Raw genomic sequence first — 21960 nt, forward strand, 5'->3', positions numbered from 1 at the left:
TAACCCTGAGGGAAAGGGTTGCCCTGGCTAAAGGCTATCTGCTACCTTTATTGATATACCTGGGCAGTGTGTGCATCTTGCCGGAACCTCTCTGGACGCGGGTCTATAGCCTGTTCTTCCAATTGTTATGGGGGAATAGGCTTAACCTAATCAAGAGGGAGGTTACATACCGTACGAGGAGACTAGGCGGGTTGGGTATGGTCAACCCGGTGGTGTTTCTAGTAAACACCTTTCTTAAGACTAACATCTCTAACCTCTGGCTAGAGAGGGCTCCTCCGTGGGTAGTCTCCTGCAAGGGTTGGCTTTGGCCTTTCTTCCAGGAATGGGAGACAGGAGGGCGGGTGAAGGACCTACGCACACCTCATGGGCATCTTCCGGCTTACGCTACCCCGGTTCTGAAGGTGATCCGCCGGTGGGGTCTGGGAATGTGGGAAATCAGGACCATGTCGAGGCAGTGCCTTGACAGGAGGGTCCTGTTGACCCATTTCCAGAAGCCCCTGGCCCTTAAGGATTGCCCAGGCCGGGATCTGGAGGTCGGGCTGGGGCTTTTAAATTCTAAGCGGATCCCCATGAAGTTTTGGGACTTGACCTGGCGTTGCTTCCACGGGAGGCTGTATGTAAGGGACAACTTGAAGTGCAGGAACTCCGATGACCGGGGTTGCCCTCGTGAGGAGTGTGGCGACGTGCTGGAAAGCATGGAGCACTTCCTGCTTCATTGTCCCTTTAATGCAGAGGTTTACAACAGGGTGGGTGCCTCCATACGTTGGCCGCGGCTGGCGTCCCTCTCCTACACTGAATGGGCCTATGGAGCGTTCAGATCCCTGGGTGGCCGGGACCCGTGCACTTTATTCCTAGTCAGTGCAGCGGTTAGGTTCCACACTTGGAATGCACGGTGCCTAGTTACGACGCGGAAAAAAACCCTCCCAAGGGATGAGGTGGTAGGAAACATCTTGGGTGACCTGGTGAAGGTCCGTTCTTTGGAGTTCGAAAGGTTGGGTGTGAGGAAGGCCTCTTGGCTTTGGAGAGGCCTCTCCTTTTAAAAACGCACTCAAGGGAGAGCTAGCTCCGTGTGAATGAGGGTAGGGATAGCATAAGTTTCACTGGGTGTGTTAGGGACAGAAGTAGGGGCAGATAGGGACAGGGAGGGACAGGCACTGAGGGACAGATAGAGAGTTAGTTATGATAAGTTAGGTAGAGTAGGGCCAGGAAGGGACAGACAGGGACAGTTTCTATAGGGACAGAAGTAGGGACAGTCTTAGTTCTTGAGGGATAGGATGAATGTGTTAGTGAGGGATGGAGCCTCTAGAACCCCGTTTTCCTGGTGGTGGGCTGGTGCATGCCACCTTAGCTTTTTGTTTTAAAAACAGGACATATAATGGATATTGGGCTTACAGGTGCCAAACTTGGGCCTTGGGTATGTAAATGCTGTGTTTAGTTTGTATATTAATGCGTAAGTAGATGGGATGGTATTGAGAGTTTTGGAAAATGTCTTTTGGTTGTGCTTTGGTAAAAGGAAAAACATATAACACACGTTTTTTTTTGTTTTTTTAGTTAGAATGTGTGGATGGGGTGTAGTCAGGTTGGGAGGGGGGTGCATGGGGGGTGGTGGATGGATGACCGGATGCCAAGAGCAACATGAAGGAGCAGAGGAGCAGGGCAGGAGAAGTAGACTCTGCGGACCCTGGAAATAATTTTTGTGTGGAATCAAAAGGCCATAAACTTTCGTGGACCAGATTTTGCAGTGACAAGGCTACAAACTTGTAGGACCTGCGGTGCAAGGTGGTGGGAAAAAAGGCTGCGAACTTGTTGCCATGTGTGGGAGAGGAAAAAAAAAAAAAAAAAAAAAATCTTTGCTGTGTAATAGGAGGTAAGGTTTGTCGGCCAAAGTGGCAGAGTTCTTGTTTTTTTCAAGGCGGAGGGCCAGGAAAGGGTTATTTTCGTTTGGTTTTTGTAAATAGTAAAATTGTAAATAGTAAACTAGTAAAATCGGTGAGGTGTGAATGGGGGTGAATGGGGGTGAATGGAGTGAGAGTGGGGAGAGGGGTTTATGTTTCTTTGTATTTTCTTTTAAGTGGATTCCTGCTGGGGGACCCTAAGCTGCCAAGCTTAGTGGAGGACAAGGAAAGGATTTGGACTTTCAGTTGTTTGCGCATGTTTTGCACATTTTATGTCTGTCTATGTTGGTTTTCTTTAGTTTATGTATTGTGGTTTGTTTCTGAGTGTAATTTTGATAATTTTGTAAAATAAAAGAGTTGGAGGATAAGACAATGTCACAGCAGAATAGTGAGTGCAGCTCTGGAAGTGACTGGAGGATAAGACAATGTAACAGCAGAATAGTGACTGCAGCTCTGGAAGTGACGGGAGGATAATACATGATGTAACAGCAGAATAGTGAGTGCAGCTCTGGAGGTGACTGGAGGATAAGACACAATGTAACAGCAGAATAGTGACTGCAGCTCTGGAAGTGACTGGAGGATAAGACATGATGGAACAGCAGGATAGTGAGTGCAGATCTGGAAGTGACGGGAGGATAAGACACAATGTAACAGCAGAATAGTGAGTGCAGCTCTGGAGGTGACCGGAGGAGTATAACAGGAGTCCGTGTCCTTCCACTGTGGCGGTCCCACTCCCACTCACTACACTGTGGACGCCTCTGGGGGTGTTGGACTCTTTGGCCCGGTTGGTCTCCTACCAACGGGGGGTTCGTGTGTGGCTGGTACCCCTGTGTCTGGTGGAGCCTCGGACACGTGTGGGGGCGGCGGATAAAAGTCCTGGGGATCCGGGCGGGTCAGCAGGGGGAGGACGACATCTGGTCGTAGTCGGGGCACTTCAGCAGCGCCGGATAGTTGGAGCCCATCGGCAGCGAGGCCTCACTGGAGATATCTGAGGGGCTGCGGCCCCTCGCCCACGCCTCGGGGTGCAGGAACTGGCCGGAGTAGTCGGAGCAGTTGCTGAGCCGCGGCCGGTAGTAGCCAGGGTGCGGCCGGTAGGCGTCCTCTGCCGTGTACCGCTTCATGAACAGATAGACGGACATCACTCCCGCGCTCTGTGGAAGACACCCCGTTATCAGAATCTCACAGTTACCGTACAACTACCCCCCTTATCCGCTACCTACCTCCGTGAGCAGGAAGGAGATCGCAGCGAAGGCGAAGGACCAGCCATACTTGTAGCTAAAGACGGACTCCGCGTCCCGCGGACGATTCAGGAGCTCATCATTAATGCTGGAAATGTAGAGAACCAGCCCGACCACTAGAGAGAGACCTGCGGGGTGAGAGCGGCCCGTGAGTCATCACTGTAAACAGAGAGAGACGTGCGGGGCGAGAGCGGACCGTGAGTCATCACTGTATACAGAGAGATCTGCGGGGCGAGAGCGAACCGTGAGTCATCACTGTACACAGAGAGAGATCTGCGAGGCGAGAGCGGACCGTGAGTCATCACTGTATACAGAGAGAGATATGTGGGGCAAGAGCGGCTCGTGAGTCATCATTGTATACAGAGAGAGATACGTGGGACAAGAGCGGCCCGTGAATCATCACTGTATACAGAGAGAGATCTGTGGGGCAAGAGCGGCTCGTGAGTCATCATTGTATACAGAGAGAGATATGTGGGGCAAGAGTGGCCCGTGAGTCATAATTGTATACAGAGAGAGATATGTGGGGCAAGAGCGGCTCGTGAGTCATCACTGTATACAGAGAGAGATATGTGGGGCAAGAGCGGCTCGTGAGTCATCACTGTATACAGAGAGAGATATGTGGGACAAGAGCGGCTCGTGAGTCATCACTGTATACAGAGGTGCTGGTATTTGTATGGGGTCTTACAACAGATGGTATTTTCTTTACATGAAAGAAGGCGGCCCTCGCCCTCCGTGTGAAACGACCCTTTATGGAGTCACGGTGGAGACGTCTGGAGACAGCGGGTCCTGCGCTGCCAGGGGGCGAGGGCCGCCTTCTCTATTGGACTCTGCGTTCCCATTTGTTTTTTGGATGGCCTCCTGGACTCCGACACTGGCCGCTGGTTTGTGCACAGGCTGATGATGTTTCGCACAGCTCCCACCAAGGGATTTGGTGTTGGTAGTTCCCACTTTTTTTCTGCCATTTTCTATGAATTACCCTATGGAAGAGCGGGTGTCTTTTAAGGGGGTCTTGGGCGAGTGGGCAAGCTATGGATGGGGGTCCTTGCGGCTCCTAGAGGGGGGCTGCTAATTATGGAGGTCCAGGGAGACATGTGGCAATATATTATGAACTCTGGGAGTCCTGAAGGAGGGAATCCCGGCAGGGATAGGTCCTGGCAGCAGGTGGCGCCACTAATAGGGATAAATAATACTATCTGCATTATAGGAAACCACAACTGTGCTAATCCCAGATTACAGGGGGGAGCAAACATCGGATTAGGAGGTAGACACTACAAAGTGACATGTTATAGCAGGCACTGAAATACACTGTACTGCTTGGAGCCAACACCCTCTACTATTACATTCAATTATATCTTGACATCCTCTGTGCTGCTGGGGATCCTGCTCCTCCCTCCATGTAACTCTCAGCTGTGATCTCCTCCTCTCCTGACATCCTCTGTGCTGCTGGGGATCCTGCTCCTCCTCCATTTAACTCTCAGCTGTGATCTCCTCTCCTGACATCCTCTGTGCTGCTGGGGATGCTGCTCCTCCCTCCATGTAACTCTCAGCTGTGATCTCCTCTCCTGACATCCTCTGTGCTGCTGGGGATCCTGCTCCTCTCTCCATGTAACTCTCAGCTGTGATCTCCTCCTCTCCTGACATCCTCTGTGCTGCTGGGGATACTGCTCGTCCGTCCATGTAACTTTCAGCTGTGATCTTCTCCACTCCTGACATCCTCTGTGCTGCTGGGGATCCTGCTCCTCCTCCATGTAACTCTCAGCTGTGATCTGCTCTCCTGACATCCTCTGTGCTGCTGGGGATCCTGCTCCTTCCTCCATGTAACTCTCAGCTGTGATCTCCTCTACTGACATCCTCTGTGCTGCTGAGGATCCTGCTCCTCTCTCCATGTAACTCTCAGCTGTGATCTCCTCTCCTGACATCCTCTGTGCTGCTGAGGATCCTGCTCCTCCCTCCATATAACTCTCAGCTGTGATTTCCTCTCCTGACATCCTCTGTGCTGCTGGGGATCCTGCTCCTCCCTCCATGTAACTCTCAGCTGTGATCTCCTCCTCTCCTGACATCCTCTGTGCTGCTCGGGATCCCGCTCCTCTCTCCATGTAACTCTCAGCTGTGATCTCCTCTCCTGACATGTCTGTGCTGCTGATGATCCTGCTCCTTCCTCCATGTAACTCTCAGCTGTGATCTCCTCTCCTGACATCCTCTGTGCTGCTGGGGATCCTGCTCCTCCCTCCATGTAACTCTCAGCTGTGATCTCCTCCTCTCCTGACATCCTCTGTGCGGCTGAGGATCCTGCTCCTCTCTCTATGTAACTCTCAGCTGTGATCTCCTCTCCTGACATCCTCTGTGCTGCTGAGGATCCTGCTCCTCTCTCCATGTAACTCTCAGCTGTGATCTCCTCCTCTCCTGACATCCTCTGTGCTGCTGAGGATCCTGCTCCTCCTCCATGTAACTCTCAGCTGTCATCTCCTCCTCTCCTGACATCCTCTGTGCTGCTGGGTATCCTGCTCCTCCTCCATGTAACTCTCAGCTGTGATCTCCTCCTCTCCTGACATCCTCTGTGCTGTGGGTAACCTGCTCCTCCTCCATGTAACTCTCAGCTGTGATCTCCTCCTCTCCTGACATCCTCTGTGCTGCTGGGGATCCTGCTCCTCCGTCCATGTAATTCTCAGCTGTGATCTCCTCCTCTCCTGACATCCTCTGTGCTGCTGGGGATCCTGCTCCTCCTCCATGTAACTCTCAGCTGTGATCTCCTCCTCTCCTGACATCCTCTGTGCTGCTGGGGATCCTGCTCGTCCGTCCATGTAACTTTCAGCTGTGATCTCCTCCGCTCCTGACATCCTCTGTGCTGCTGGGAATCCTGCTCCTCCCTCCATGTAACTCTCAGCTGTGATCTCCTCCTCTCCTGATATCCTCTGTGCTGCTGGGGATCCTGCTCCTTCCTCCATGTAACTCTCAGCTGTGATCTCCTCCTCTCCTGACATCCTCTATGCTGCTGGGGATCCTGCTTCTCCTCCATGTAACTCTCAGCTGTGATCTCCTCCTCTCCTGATATCCTCTGTGCTGCTGGGGATCCTGCTCCTTCCTCCATGTAACTCTCAGCTGTGATCTCCTCCTCTCCTGACATCCTCTGTGCTGCTGGGGATCCTGCTCCTCCCTCCATGTAACTCTCAGCTGTGATCTCCTCCTCTCCTGATATCCTCTGTGCTGCTGAGGATCCTGCTCCTTCCTGCATGTAACTCTCAGCTGTGATCTCCTCCTCTCCTGACATCCTCTATGCTGCTGGGGATCCTGCTCCTCCTCCATGTAACTCTCAGCTGTGATCTCCTCCTCTCCTGACATCCTCTGTGCTGTGGGTATCCTGCTCCTCCTCCATGTAACTCTCAGCTGTGATCTCCTCCTCTCCTGACATCCTCTGTGCTGCTGGAGATCCTGCTCCTCCGTCCATGTAATTCTCAGCTGTGATCTCCTCCTCTCCTGACATCCTCTGTGCTGCTGGGGATCCTGCTCCTTCCTCCATGTAACTCTCAGCTGTGATCTCCTCTCCTGACATCCTCTGTGCTGCTGGGGATCCTGATCCTCCCTCCATGTAACTCTCAGCTGTGATCTCCTCCTCTCCTGACATCCTCTGAGCTGCTGGGGATCCTCCTCCTCCCTCCATGTAACTCTCAGCTGTGATCTCCTCTCCTGACATCCTCTGTGCTGCTGGGGATCCTGCTCCTCCCTCCATGTAACTCTCAGCTGTGATCTCCTCCTCTCCTGACATCCTCTGTGCTGCTGGGGTACCTGCTCGTCTGTCCATGTAACTTTCAGCTGTGATCTCCTCCACTCCTGACATCCTCTGTGCTGCTGGGGATTCTGCTCCTCCCTCCATGTAACTCTCAGCTGTGATCTCCTCCTCTCCTGATATCCTCTGTGCTGCTGGGGATCCTGCTCCTTCCTCTATTTAACTCTCAGCTGTGATCTCCTCCTCTCCTGACATCCTCTGTGCTGCTGGAGATCCTGCTTCTCCCTCCATGTAACTGTCAGATGTGTTCTCGTCTCCTGACATCCTCTGTGCTGCTGGAGATCCTCCTCCTCCCTCCATGTAACTCTCAGCTGTGATCTCCTCCTCTCCTGACATCCTCTGTGCTGCTGGGGGTCCTGCTCCTCCTCCATGTAACTCTAAGCTGTGATCTCCTCTCCTGACATCCTCTGTGCTGCTGGGGATCCTGCTCATCCGTCCATGTAACTCTCAGCTGTGATCTCCTCTCCTGACATCCTCTGTGCTGCTGGGGATCCTGCTCCTGCGTCCATGTAATTCTCAGCTGTGATCTCCTCCTCTCCTGACATCCTCTGTGCTGCTGAGGATCCTGCTCCTCTCTCCATGTGACTCTCAGCTGTGATCTCCTCTCCTGACATCCTCTGTGCTGCTGGGGATCCTGATCCTCCCTCCATGTAACTCTCAGCTGTGATCTCCTCTCCTGACATCCTCTGTGCTGCTGGGGATCCTGCTCCTCCCTCCATGTAACTCTCAGCTGTGATCTCCTCCTCTCCTGACATCCTCTGTGCTGCTGGGGTACCTGCTCGTCCGTCCATGTAACTTTCAGCTGTGATCTCCTCCACTCCTGACATCCTCTGTGCTGCTGGGGATCCTGCTCCTCCCTCCATGTAACTCTCAGCTGTGATCTCCTCCTCTCCTGATATCCTCTGTGCTGCTGGGGATCCTGCTCCTTCCTCTATGTAACTCTCAGCTGTGATCTCCTCCTCTCCTGACATCCTCTGTGCTGCTGGAGATCCTGCTTCTCCCTCCATGTAACTCTCAGCTGTGATCTCCTACTCTCCTGACATCCTCTGTGCTGCTGAGGTCCTGCTCCTCCTCCATGTAACTCTAAGCTGTGATCTCCTCTACTGACATCCTCTGTGCTGCTGGAGATCCTCCTCCTCCCTCCATGTAACTCTCAGCTGAGATCTCCTACTCTCCTGACATCCTCTGTGCTGCTGAGGTCCTGCTCCTCCTCCATGTAACTCTAAGCTGTGATCTCCTTTCCTGACATCCTCTGTGCTGCTGGGGATCCTGCTCGTCCGTCCATGTAACTCTCAGCTGTGATCTCCTCTCCTGACATCATCTGTGCTGCTGAGGATCCTGCTTCTCTTTCCATGTAACTTTCAGCTGTGATCTCTCCTGACATCCTCTGTGCTGCTGGGGATCCTGATCCTCCCTCCATGTAACTCTCAGCTGTGATCTCCTCTCCTGACATCCTCTGTGCTGCTGAGGATCCTGCTCCTCCTCCATGTAACTCTCAGCTGTGATCTCCTCCTCCCCTGACATCCTCTGTGCTGCTGGGGATCCTCCTCCTCCCCCCATGTAACTCTCAGCTGTGATCTCTTCTCCTGACATCCTCTGTGCTGCTGAGGATCCTGCTCCTCCCTCCATGTAACTCTCAGCTGTGATCTCCTCTCCTGACATCCTCTGTGCTGCTGGGGATCCTGCTCCTCCCTCCTTGTAACTCTCAGCTGTGATCTACTCTCCTGACAACCTCTGTGCTGCTGGGGATCCTGCTCGTCCGTCGATGTAACTTTCAGCTGTGATCTCCTCCTCTCCTGACATCCTCTGTGCTGCTGGGGATCCTGCTCCTTCCTCCATGTAACTCTCAGCTGTGATCTCCTTTCCTGACATCCTCTGTGCTGCTGGAGATCCTGCTTCTTCCTCCATGTAATTCTCAGCTGTGATCTCCTCTCCTGACATCCTCTGTGCTGCTGGGGATCCTCCTCCTCTCTCCATGTAATTCTCAGCTGTGATCTCCTCCTCTCCTGACATCCTTTGTGCTGCTCGGGATCCTGCTCCTCCCTCCATGTAACTCTCAGCTGTGATCTCCTCTCCTGACATCATCTGTGCTGCTGAGGATCCTGCTCCTCCCTCCATGTAACTCTCACCTGTGATCTCCTCTACTGACATCCTCTGTGCTGCTGGGGATCCTGCTCCTCCTCCATGTAACTCTCAGCTGTGATCTCCTCTCCTGACAGCATCTGTGCTGCTGGGGATCCTGCTCCACCCTCCTTGTAACTCTCACATGTGATCTCCTCTCCTGACATCCTCTGTGCTGCTGGGGATCCTGCTCCTCCTCCATGTAACTCTCAGCTGTGATCTCCTCTCCTGACATCCTCTGTGCTGCTGGGGATCCTGCTCCTTCCTCCATGTAACTCTCATCTGTGATCTCCTCCACTTCTGACATCCTCTGTGCTGCTCTGGATCCTGCTCCTCCGTACATGTAACTCTCAGCTGTGACCTCCTCTCCTGACATCCTCTGTGCTGCTGAGGATCCTGCTCCTCTCTCCATGTAAATCTCAGCTGTGATCTCCTCTCCTGACATCCTCTGTGCAGCTGAGGATCCTGCTCCTCTCTCCATGTAACTCTCAGCTGTGATCTCCTCTCCTGACATCCTCTGTGCTGCTGGGGATCCTGATCCTCCCTCCATGTAACTCTCAGCTGTGATCTCCTCTCCTGACATCCTCTGTGCTGCTGAGGGTCCTGCTCCTCCTCCATGTAACTCTCAGCTGTGTTCTCCTCTCCTGACATCCTCTGTGCTGCTCGGGATCCTGCTCCTCCCTCTATTTAACTCTCAGCTGTGATCTCCTCTCCTGACATCCTCTGTGCTGCTGGGGATCCAGCTCCTCCCTCCATGTAACTCTCACCTGTGATCTCATCTCCTGACATCCTCTGTGCTGCTGGGGATCCTGCTCGTCCGTCCATGTAATTCTCAGCTGTGATCTCCTCCTCTCCTGACATCCTCTGTGCTGCTGGGGATCCTGCTCCTTCCTCCATGAAACTCTCAGCTGTGATCTCCTCCTCTCCTGACATCCTCTGTGCTGCTCGGGATCCTGCTCCTCCGTCCATGTAACTCTCAGCTGTGATTTCCTCTCCTGACATCCTCTGTGCTGCTGGGGATCCTGCTCCTTCCTCCATGTAACTCTCAGCTGTGATCTCCTCTCCTGACAACCTCTGTGCTGCTGAGGATCCTGCTCCTCTCTCCATGTAACTCTCAGCTGTGATCTCCTCTCCTGACATCCTCTGTGCTGCTGGGGTTCCTGCTCCTCCCTCCATGTAACTCTCAGCTGTGATCTCCTCCTCTCCTGACATCCTCTGTGCTGCTGGGGATCCTGCTCGTCCGTCCATGTAACTTTCAGCTGTGATCTCCTCCACTCCTGACATTCTCTGTGCTGCTGGGGATCCTGCTCCTCCCTCCATTTAACTGTCAGCTGTGATCTCCTCCTCTCCTGACATCCTCTGTACTGCTGGGGATCCTGCTCCTCCCTCCATGTAACTATCAGCTGTGATCTCCTCTCCTGACATCGTCTGTGCTGCTGGAGATCCTGCTTCTTCCTCCATGTAACTCTCAGCTGTGATCTCCTCCTCTTCTGACATCCTCTGAGCTGCTGGGGATCCTGCTCCTCCCTCCATGTAACTCTCAGCTGTGATCTCCTCTCCTGACATCCTCTGTGCTGCTGAGGATCCTGCTCCTCCTCCATGTAACTCTCAGCTGTGATCTCCTCCTCCCCTGACATCCTCTGTGCTGCTGGGGATCCTCCTCCTCCCCCCATGTAACTCTCAGCTGTGATCTCTTCTCCTGACATCCTCTGTGCTGCTGAGGATCCTGCTCCTCCCTCCATGTAACTCTCAGCTGTGATCTCTTCTCCTTACATCCTCTGTGCTGCTGGGGATCCTGCTCCTCCCTCCATGTAACTCTCAGCTGTGATCTACTCTCCTGACATCCTCTGTGCTGCTGGGGATCCTGCTCGTCCGTCGATGTAACTTTCAGCTGTGATCTCCTCCTCTCCTGACATCCTCTGTGCTACTGGGGATCCTGCTCCTTCCTCCATGTGACTCTCAGCTGTGATCTCCTCCTTTCCTGACATCCTCTGTGCTGCTGGAGATCCTGCTTCTTCCTCCATGTAATTCTCAGCTGTGATCTCCTCTCCTGACATCCTCTGTGCTGCTGGGGATCCTCCTCCTCTCTCCATGTAACTCTCAGCTGTGATCTCCTCCTCTCCTTACATCCTCTGTGCTGCTCGGGATCCTGCTCCTCCCTCCATGTAACTCTCAGCTGTGATCTCCTCTCCTGACATCATCTGTGCTGCTGGGGATCCTGCTCCTCCCTCCATGTAACTCTCACCTGTGATCTCGTCTCCTGACATCCTCTGTGCTGCTGGGGATCCTGCTCCTCCTCCATGTAACTCTCAGCTGTGATCTCCTCTCCTGACGTCATCTGTGCTGCTGGGGATCCTGCTCCTCCCTCCATGTAACTCTCACATGTGATCTCCTCTCCTGACATCCTCTGTGCTGCTGGGGATCCTGCTCCTCCTCCATGTAACTCTCAGCTGTGATCTCCTCTCCTGACATCCTCTGTGCTGCTGAGGATCCTGCTCCTCTCTCCATGTAACTCTCAGCTGTGATCTCCTCTCCTGACATCCTCTGTGCTGCTGGGGATCCTGATCCTCCCTCCATGTAACTCTCAGCTGTGATCTCCTCTCCTGACATCCTTTGTGCTGCTGGAGATCCTGCTTCTCTCTCCATGTAACTCTCAGCTGTGTTCTCCTCTCCTGACATCCTCTGTGCTGCTCGGGATCCTGCTCCTCCCTCTATGTAACTCTCAGCTGTGATCTCCTCTCCTGACATCCTCTGTGCTGCTGGGGATCCTGCTCCTCCCTCCATGTAACTCTCACCTGTGATCTCATCTCCTGACATCCTCTGTGCTGCTGGGGATCCTGCTCGTCCGTCCATGTAATTCTCAGCTGTGATCTCCTCCTCTCCTGACATCCTCTGTGCTGCTGGGGATCCTGCTCCTTTCTCCATGAAACTCTCAGCTGTGATCTCCTCCTCTCCTGACATCCTCTGTGCTGCTCGGGATCCTGCTCCTCCGTCCATGTAACTCTCAGCTGTGATCTCCTCTCCTGACAACCTCTGTGCTGCTGAGGATCCTGCTCCTCTCTCCATGTAACTCTCAGCTGTGATCTCCTCTCCTGACATCCTCTGTGCTGCTGGGGATCCTGCTCCTCCCTCCATGTAACTCTCAGCTGTGATCTTCTGCTCTCCTGACATCCTCTGTGCTGCTGGGGATCCTGCTCGTCCGTCCATGTAACTTTCAGCTGTGATCTCCTCCACTCCTGACATCCTCTGTGCTGCTGGGGATCCTGCTCCTCCCTCCATTTAACTCTCAGCTGTGATCTCCTCCTCTCCTGACATCCTCTGTACTGCTGGGGATCCTGCTCCTCCCTCCATGTAACTCTCAGCTGTGATCTCCTCCTCTTCTGACATCCTCTGTGCTGCTGGGGATCCTGCTCCGCCATCCATTTAACCCTCAGCTGTGATCTCCTCCTCTCCTGACATCCTCTGTACTGCTGGGGATCCTGCTCCTCCCTCCATGTAACTCTCAGCTGTGATCTCCTCTCCTGACATCCTCTGTGTTGCTGGGGATCCTGCTCCTTCCTCCATGTAACTCTCAGCTGTGATCTCCTCCTCTCCTGACATCCTCTGTGCTGCTGGAGATCCTGCTTCTCCCTACATGTAACTGTCAGCTGTGTTCTCCTCTCCTGACATCCTCTGTGCTGCTGGAGATCCTTCTTCTCCCCCCATGTAACTCTCAACAGTGATTTCCTCCTCGCCTGACATCCTCTGTGCTGCTGGGGGTCCTGCTCCTCCTCCATGTAACTCTCAGCTGTGTTCTCCTCTCCTGACATCCTCTGTGCTGCTCAGGATCCTGCTCCTCCCTCCATGTAACTCTCAGCTGTGATCTCCTCTCTTGACATCCTCTGTGCTGCTCAGGATCCTGCTCCTCCCTCCATGTAACTCTCACCTGTGATCTCCTCTCCTGACATCCTCTGTGCTGCTGGGGATCCTGCTCCTTCCTCCATGTAACTCTCAGCTGTGATCTCCTCTCCTGACATCCTCTGTGCTGCTGGGGATCCTGCTCGTCCGTCCATGTAACTCTCAGCTGTGATCTCCTCTCCTGACATCCTCTGTGCTGCTGGGGATCCTGCTCCTCCATCCATGTAATTCTCAGCTGTGATCTCCTCCTCTCCTGACATCCTCTGTGCTGCTGAGGATCCTGCTCCTCTCTCCATGTAACTCTCAGCTGTGATCTCCTCTCCTGACATCCTCTGTGATGCTGGGGATCCTGCTCCTCCCTCTATGTAACTCTCAGCAGTGATCTCCTCTCCTGACATCCTCTGTGCTGCTGGGGATCCAGCTCCTTCCTTCATGTAACTCTCAGCTCTGATCTCCTCTCCTGACATCCTCTGTGCTGCTGGGGATCCTGATCCTCCGTCCATGTAACTCTCAGCTGTGTTCTCCTCCTCTCCTGACATCCTCTGTGCTGCTGAGGATCCTGATCCTCCCTCCATGTAACTCTCAGCTCTGATCTCCTCTCCTGACATCCTCTGTGCTGCTGGGGATCCTGATCCTCCCTCCATGTAACTCGCATCTGTGATCTCCTCCACTCCTGACATCCTCTGTGCTGCTCGGGATCCTGCTCCTCCGTCCATGTAACTCTCAGCTGTGATCTCCTCTCCTGACATCCTCTGTGCTGCTGAGAATCCTGCTCCTCTCTCCATGTAACTCTCAGCTCTGATCTCCTCTCCTGACATCCTCTGTGCTGCTGGGGATCCTGCTCCTCCCTCTATGTAACTCTCAGCAGTGATCTCCTCTCCTGACATCCTCTGTGCTGCTGGGGATCCTGATCCTCCCTCCATGTAACTCTCAGCTGTGATCTCCTCTCCTGACATCCTCTGTGCTGCTGGAGATCCTGCTTCTCTCTCCATGTAACTCTCAGCTGTGATCTCCTTCTCTCCTGACATCCTCTGTGCTGCTGAGGGTCCTGCTCCTCCTCCATGTAACTCTCAGCTGTGTTCTCCTCTCCTGACATCATCTGTGCTGCTCGGGATCCTGCTCCTCCCTCTATGTAACTCTCAGCTGTGATCTCCTCTCCTGACATCCTCTGTGCTGCTGGGGATCCTGCTCCTCCCTCCATGTAACTCTCAGCTGTGATCTCATCTCCTGACATCCTCTGTGCTGCTGGGGATCCTGCTCGTCCGTCCAAGTAACTTTCAGCTGTGATCTCCTCCTCTCCTGACATTCTCTGTGCTGCTGGGGATCCTGCTCCTTCCTCCATGAAACTCTCAGCTGTGATCTCCTCCTCTCCTGACATCCTCTGTGCTGCTCGGGATCCTGCTCCTCCGTCCATGTAACTCTCAGCTGTGATCTCCTCTCCTGACAACCTCTGTGCTGCAGAGGATCCTGCTCCTCTCTCCATGTAACTCTCAGCTGTGATCTCCTCTCCTGACATCCTCTGTGCTGCTGGGGATCCTGCTCCTCCCTCCATGTAACTCTCAGCTGTGATCTCCTCCTCTCCTGACATCCTCTGTGCTGCTGGGGATCCTGCTCGTCCGTCCATGTAACTTTCAGCTGTGATCTCCTCCACTCCTGACATCCTCTGTGCTGCTGGGGATCCTGCTCCTCCCTCCATTTAACTCTCAGCTGTGAACTCCTCCTCTCCTGACATCCTCTGTGCTGCTGGGGATCCTGCTCCTCCCTCCATGTAACTCTCAGCTGTGATCTCCTCCTATCCTGACATCCTCTGTGCTGCTGGGGATCCTGCTCGTCCGTCCATGTAACTTTCAGCTGTGATCTCCTCCACTCCTGACATCCTCTGTGCTGCTGGGGATCCTGCTCCTCCCTCCATTTAACTCTCAGCTGTGATCTCCTCCTCTCCTGACATCCTCTGTGCTGCTGGGGATCCTGCTCCGCCATCCATTTAACTCTCAGCTGTGATCTCCTCCTCTCCTGACATCCTCTGTACTGCTGGGGATCCTGCTCCTCCCTCCATGTAACTCTCAGCTGTGATCTCCTCTCCTGACATCCTCTGTGTTGCTGGGGATCCTGCTCCTTCCTCCACGTAACTCTCAGCTGTGATCTCCTCCTCTCCTGACATCCTCTGTGCTGCTGGAGATCCTGCTTCTCCCTCCATGTAACTGTCAGCTGTGTTCTCCTCTCCTGACATCCTCTGTGCTGCTGGAGATCCTGCTTCTCCCCCCATGTAACTCTCAACTGTGATTTCCTCCTCTCCTGACATCCTCTGTGCTGCTGGGGGTCCTGCTCCTCCTCCATGTAACTCTCAGCTGTGATCTCCTCTCCTGACATCCTCTGTGGTGCTGGGGATCCTGCTCCTCCGTCCATGTAACTCTCAGCTGTGATCTCCTCTCTTGACATCCTCTGTGCTGCTGGGGATCCTGCTCCTCCCTCCATGTAACTCTCACCTGTGATCTCCTCTCCTGACATCCTCTGTGCTGCTGGGGATCCTGCTCCTTCCTCCATGTAACTCTCAGCTGTGATCTCCTCTCCTGACATCCTCTGTGCTGCTGGGGATCCTGCTCGTCCGTCCATGTAACTCTCAGCAGTGATCTCCTCTCCTGACATCCTCTGTGCTGCTGGGGATCCTGCTCCTCCATCCATGTAATTCTCAGCTGTGATCTCCTCCTCTCCTGACATCCTCTGTGCTGCTGAGGATCCTGCTCCTCTCTCCATGTAACTCTCAGCTGTGATCTCCTCCTCTCCTGACATCCTCTGTGCTGCTGGGGATCCTGCTCCTCCCTCTATGTAACTCTCATCAGTGATCTCCTCTCCTGACATCCTCTGTGCTGCTGGGGATCCTGCTCCTTCCTCCATGCAACTTTCAGCTCTGATCTCTTCTCCTGACATCCTCTGTGCTGCTGGGGATCCTGATCCTCCCTCCATGTAACTCTCAGCTGTGATCTCCTCCTCTCCTGACATCCTCTGTGCTGCTGAGGATCCTGATCCTCCCTCCATGTAACTCTCAGCTGTGATCTCCTCTCCGGACATCCTTTGTGCTGCTGGGGATCCTGCTCCTCCCTCCATGTAACTCTCAGCAGTAATCTCCTCTCCTGACATCCTCTGTGCTGCTGGGGATCCTGCTCCTTCCTCCATGTAACTCTCAGCTCTGATCTCCTCTCCTGACATCCTCTGTGCTGCTGGGGATCCTGATCCTCCCTCCATGTAACTCTCATCTGTGATCTCCTCCACTCCTGACATCCTCTGTGCTGCTCGGGATCCTGCTCCTCCGTCCATGTAACTCTCAGCTGTGATCTCCTCTCCTGACATCTCTGTGCTGCTGGGGATCCTGCTCCTCCATCCATGTAATTCTCAGCTGTGATCTCCTCCTCTCCTGACATCCTCTGTGCTGCTGAGGATCCTGCTCCTCTCTCCATGTAACTCTCAGCTGTGATCTCCTCTCCTGACATCCTCTGTGCTGCTGGGGATCCTGCTCCTCCCTCTATGTAACTCTCAGCAGTGATCTCCTCTCCTGACATCCTCTGTGCTGCTGGGGATCCTGCTCCTTCCTTCATGTAACTCTCAGCTCTGATCTCCTCTCCTGACATCCTCTGTGCTGCTGGGGATCCTGATCCTCCCTCCATGTAACTCTCATCTGTGATCTCCTCCACTCCTGACATCCTCTGTGCTGCTCGGGATCCTGCTCCTCCGTCCATGTAACTCTCAGCTGTGATCTCCTCTCCTGACATCCTCTGTGCTGCTGGGGATCCTGCTCCTCCATCCATGTAATTCTCAGCTGTGATCTCCTCCTCTCCTGACATCCTCTGTGCTGCTGAGGATCCTGCTCCTCTCTCCATGTAACTCTCAGCTGTGATCTCCTCTCCTGACATCCTCTGTGCTGCTGGGGATCCTGCTCCTCCCTCTATGTAACTCTCAGCAGTGATCTCCTCTCCTGACATCCTCTGTGCTGCTGGGGATCCTGCTCCTTCCTTCATGTAACTCTCAGCTCTGATCTCCTCTCCTGACATCCTCTGTGCTGCTGGGGATCCTGATCCTCCCTCCATGTAACTCTCATCTGTGATCTCCTCCACTACTGACATCCTCTGTGCTGCTCGGGATCCTGCTCCTCCGTCCATGTAACTCTCAGCTGTGATCTCCTCTCCTGACATCCTCTGTGCTGCTGAGAATCCTGCTCCTCTCTCCATTTAAATCTCAGCTGTGATCTCCTCTCCTGACATCCTCTGTGCTGCTGAGGATCCTGCTCCTCTCTCCATGTAACTCTCAGCTGTGATCTCCTCTCCTGACATCCTCTGTGCTGCTGGGGATCCTGATCCTCCCTCCATGTAACTCTCAGCTGTGATCTCCTCTCCTGACATCCTCTGTGCTGCTGGAGATCCTGCTTCTCTCTCCATGTAACTCTCAGCTGTGATCTCCTTCTCTCCTGACATCCTCTGTGCTGCTGAGGGTCCTGCTCCTCCTCCATGTAACTCTCAGCTGTGTTCTCCTCTCCTGACATCCTCTGTGCTGCTCGGGATCCTGCTCCTCCCTCTATGTAACTCTCAGCTGTGATCTCCTCTCCTGACATCCTCTGTGCTGCTGGGGATCCTGCTCCTTCCTCCATGAAACTCTCAGCTGTGATCTCCTCCTCTCCTGACATCCTCTGTGCTGCTCGGGATCCTGCTCCTCCGTCCATGTAACTCTCAGCTGTGATCTCCTCTCCTGACAACCTCTGTGCTGCTGAGGATCCTGCTCCTCTCTCCATGCAACTCTCAGCTGTGATCTCCTCTCCTGACATCCTCTGTGCTGCTGGGGATCCTGCTCCTCCCTCCATGTAACTCTCAGCTGTGATCTCCTCCTCTCCTGACATCCTCTGTGCTGCTGGGGATCCTGCTCGTCCGTCCATGTAACTTTCAGCTGTGATCTCCTCCACTCCTGACATCCTCTGTGCTGCTGGGGATCCTGCTCCTCCCTCCATTTAACTCTCAGCTGTGATCTCCTCCTCTCCTGACATCCTCTGTACTGCTGGGGATCCTGCTCCTCCCTCCATGTAACTCTCAGCTGTGATCTCCTCCTCTCCTGACATCCTCTGTGCTGCTGGGAATCCTGCTCCGCCATCCATTTAACTCTCAGCTGTGATCTCCTCCTCTCCTGACATCCTCTGTACTGCTGGGGATCCTGCTCCTCCCTCCATGTAACTCTCAGCTGTGATCTCCTCTCCTGACATCCTCTGTGTTGCTGGGGATCCTGCTCCTTCCTCCACGTAACTCTCAGCTGTGATCTCCTCTCCTGACATCCTCTGTGCTGCTGGAGATCCTGCTTCTCCCTCCATGTAACTGTCAGCTGTGTTCTCCTCTCCTGACATCCTCTGTTCTGCTGGAGATCGTTCTTCTCCCCCCATGTAACTCTCAACTGTGATTTCCTCCTCTCCTGACATCCTCTGTGCTGCTGGGGGTCCTGCTCCTCCTCCATGTAACTCTCAGCTGTGTTCTCCTCTCCTGACATCCTCTGTGCTGCTGGGGATCCTGCTCCTTCCTCCATGTAACTCTCAGCTGTGATCTCCTCCTCTCCTGACATCCTCTGTGCTGCTGGGGATCCTGCTCCTCCCTCCATGTAACTCTCAGCTGTGATCTCCTCCTCTCCTGATATCCTCTGTGCTGCTGGGGATCCTGCTCCTTCCTGCATGTAACTCTCAGCTGTGATCTCCTCCTCTCCTGACATCCTCTATGCTGCTGGCGATCCTGCTCCTCCTCCATGTAACTCTCAGCTGTGATCTCCTCCTCTCCTGACATCCTCTGTGCTGTGGGTATCCTGCTCCTCCTCCATGTAACTCTCAGCTGTGATCTCCTCCTCTCCTGACATCCTCTGTGCTGCTGGAGATCCTGCTCCTCCGTCCATGTAATTCTCAGCTGTGATCTCCTCCTCTCCTGACATCCTCTGTGCTGCTGGGGATCCTGCTCCTTCCTCCATGTAACTCTCAGCTGTGATCTCCTCTCCTGACATCCTCTGTGCTGCTGGGGATCCTGATCCTCCCTCCATGTAACTCTCAGCTGTGATCTCCTCCTCTCCTGACATCCTCTGAGCTGCTGGGGATCCTCCTCCCTCCATGTAACTCTCAGCTGTGATCTCCTCTCCTGACATCCTCTGTGCTGCTGGGGATCCTGCTCCTCCCTCCATGTAACTCTCAGCTGTGATCTCCTCCTCTCCTGACATCCTCTGTGCTGCTGGGGTACCTGCTCGTCTGTCCATGTAACTTTCAGCTGTGATCTCCTCCACTCCTGACATCCTCTGTGCTGCTGGGGATTCTGCTCCTCCCTCCATGTAACTCTCAGCTGTGATCTCCTCCTCTCCTGATATCCTCTGTGCTGCTGGGGATCCTGCTCCTTCCTCTATTTAACTCTCAGCTGTGATCTCCTCCTCTCCTGACATCCTCTGTGCTGCTGGAGATCCTGCTTCTCCCTCCATGTAACTGTCAGATGTGTTCTCCTCTCCTGACATCCTCTGTGCTGCTGGAGATCCTCCTCCTCCCTCCATGTAACTCTCAGCTGTGATCTCCTCCTCTCCTGACATCCTCTGTGCTGCTGGGGGTCCTGCTCCTCCTCCATGTAACTCTAAGCTGTGATCTCCTCTCCTGACATCCTCTGTGCTGCTGGGGATCCTGCTCATCCGTCCATGTAACTCTCAGCTGTGATCTCCTCTCCTGACATCCTCTGTGCTGCTGGGGATCCTGCTCCTCCGTCCATGTAATTCTCAGCTGTGATCTCCTCCTCTCCTGACATCCTCTGTGCTGCTGAGGATCCTGCTCCTCTCTCCATGTGACTCTCAGCTGTGATCTCCTCTCCTGACATCCTCTGTGCTGCTGGGGATCCTGATCCTCCCTCCATGTAACTCTCAGCTGTGATCTCCTCTCCTGACATCCTCTGTGCTGCTGGGGATCCTGCTCCTCCCTCCATGTAACTCTCAGCTGTGATCTCCTCCTCTCCTGACATCCTCTGTGCTGCTGGGGTACCTGCTCGTCCGTCCATGTAACTTTCAGCTGTGATCTCCTCCACTCCTGACATCCTCTGTGCTGCTGGGGATCCTGCTCCTCCCTCCATGTAACTCTCAGCTGTGATCTCCTCCTCTCCTGATATCCTCTGTGCTGCTGGGGATCCTGCTCCTTCCTCTATGTAACTCTCAGCTGTGATCTCCTCCTCTCCTGACATCCTCTGTCCTGCTGGAGATCCTGCTTCTCCCTCCATGTAACTCTCAGCTGTGATCTCCTACTCTCCTGACATCCTCTGTGCTGCTGAGGTCCTGCTCCTCCTCCATGTAACTCTAAGCTGTGATCTCCTCTACTGACATCCTCTGTGCTGCTGGAGATCCTCCTCCTCCCTCCATGTAACTCTCAGCTGTGATCTCCTACTCTCCTGACATCCTCTGTGCTGCTGAGGTCCTGCTCCTCCTCCATGTAACTCTAAGCTGTGATCTCCTTTCCTGACATCCTCTGTGCTGCTGGGGATCCTGCTCGTCCGTCCATGTAACTCTCAGCTGTGATCTCCTCTCCTGACATCATCTGTGCTGCTGAGGATCCTGCTTCTCTTTCCATGTAACTTTCAGCTGTGATCTCTCCTGACATCCTCTGTGCTGCTGGGGATCCTGATCCTCCCTCCATGTAACTCTCAGCTGTGATCTCCTCTCCTGACATCCTCTGTGCTGCTGAGGATCCTGCTCCTCCTCCATGTAACTCTCAGCTGTGATCTCCTCCTCCCCTGACATCCTCTGTGCTGCTGGGGATCCTCCTCCTCCCCCCATGTAACTCTCAGCTGTGATCTCTTCTCCTGACATCCTCTGTGCTGCTGAGAATCCTGCTCCTCCCTCCATGTAACTCTCAGCTGTGATCTCCTCTCCTGACATCCTCTGTGCTGCTGGGGATCCTGCTCCTCCCTCCTTGTAACTCTCAGCTGTGATCTACTCTCCTGACAACCTCTGTGCTGCTGGGGATCCTGCTCGTCCGTCGATGTAACTTTCAGCTGTGATCTCCTCCTCTCCTGACATCCTCTGTGCTGCTGGGGATCCTGCTCCTTCCTCCATGTAACTCTCAGCTGTGATCTCCTTTCCTGACATCCTCTGTGCTGCTGGAGATCCTGCTTCTTCCTCCATGTAATTCTCAGCTGTGATCTCCTCTCCTGACATCCTCTGTGCTGCTGAGGATCCTGCTCCTCCCTCCATGTAACTCTCACCTGTGATCTCCTCTACTGACATCCTCTGTGCTGCTGGGGATCCTCCTCCTCTCTCCATGTAATTCTCAGCTGTGATCTCCTCCTCTCCTGACATCCTTTGTGCTGCTCGGGATCCTGCTCCTCCCTCCATGTAACTCTCAGCTGTGATCTCCTCTCCTGACATCATCTGTGCTGCTGAGGATCCTGCTCCTCCCTCCATGTAACTCTCACCTGTGATCTCCTCTACTGACATCCTCTGTGCTGCTGGGGATCCTGCTCCTCCTCCATGTAACTCTCAGCTGTGATCTCCTCTCCTGACAGCATCTGTGCTGCTGGGGATCCTGCTCCACCCTCCTTGTAACTCTCACATGTGATCTCCTCTCCTGACATCCTCTGTGCTGCTGGGGATCCTGCTCCTCCTCCATGTAACTCTCAGCTGTGATCTCCTCTCCTGACATCCTCTGTGCTGCTGGGGATCCTGCTCCTTCCTCCATGTAACTCTCATCTGTGATCTCCTCCACTTCTGACATCCTCTGTGCTGCTCTGGATCCTGCTCCTCCGTACATGTAACTCTCAGCTGTGACCTCCTCTCCTGACATCCTCTGTGCTGCTGAGGATCCTGCTCCTCTCTCCATGTAAATCTCAGCTGTGATCTCCTCTCCTGACATCCTCTGTGCAGCTGAGGATCCTGCTCCTCTCTCCATGTAACTCTCAGCTGTGATCTCCTCTCCTGACATCCTCTGTGCTGCTGGGGATCCTGATCCTCCCTCCATGTAACTCTCAGCTGTGATCTCCTCTCCTGACATCCT

General features: G+C 53.9%; 1 protein-coding gene across 2 annotated transcripts in view; it reads right to left on the bottom strand.

Annotated features, from left to right (window-relative positions):
• Positions 1-372: 372 nt before the first annotated feature.
• Positions 373-21960, bottom strand: part of CACNG5 (calcium voltage-gated channel auxiliary subunit gamma 5) — a 92792-nt gene continuing 71204 nt past the window's right edge. Inside the window, exons 4-5 of one of the 2 annotated variants that reach the window (XM_073579747.1) lie at positions 3116-3261; positions 373-3046 (exon numbers count right to left, since the gene is read on the bottom strand). In XM_073579747.1, the coding sequence (XP_073435848.1) occupies positions 2789-3046; positions 3116-3261 (404 nt within the window). In that variant the 3' untranslated portion in view covers positions 373-2788. The remainder of the gene's footprint in view (positions 3047-3115; positions 3262-21960) is intronic. The other variant, XM_073579746.1, reaches the window with a different exon arrangement.

The sequence above is a fragment of the Dendrobates tinctorius genome, unplaced genomic scaffold (assembly GCF_039654945.1).
Source record: "Dendrobates tinctorius isolate UK_male_01 unplaced genomic scaffold, ASM3965494v1 ptg000063l, whole genome shotgun sequence".
Lineage (NCBI taxonomy): Eukaryota > Metazoa > Chordata > Amphibia > Anura > Dendrobatidae > Dendrobates > Dendrobates tinctorius.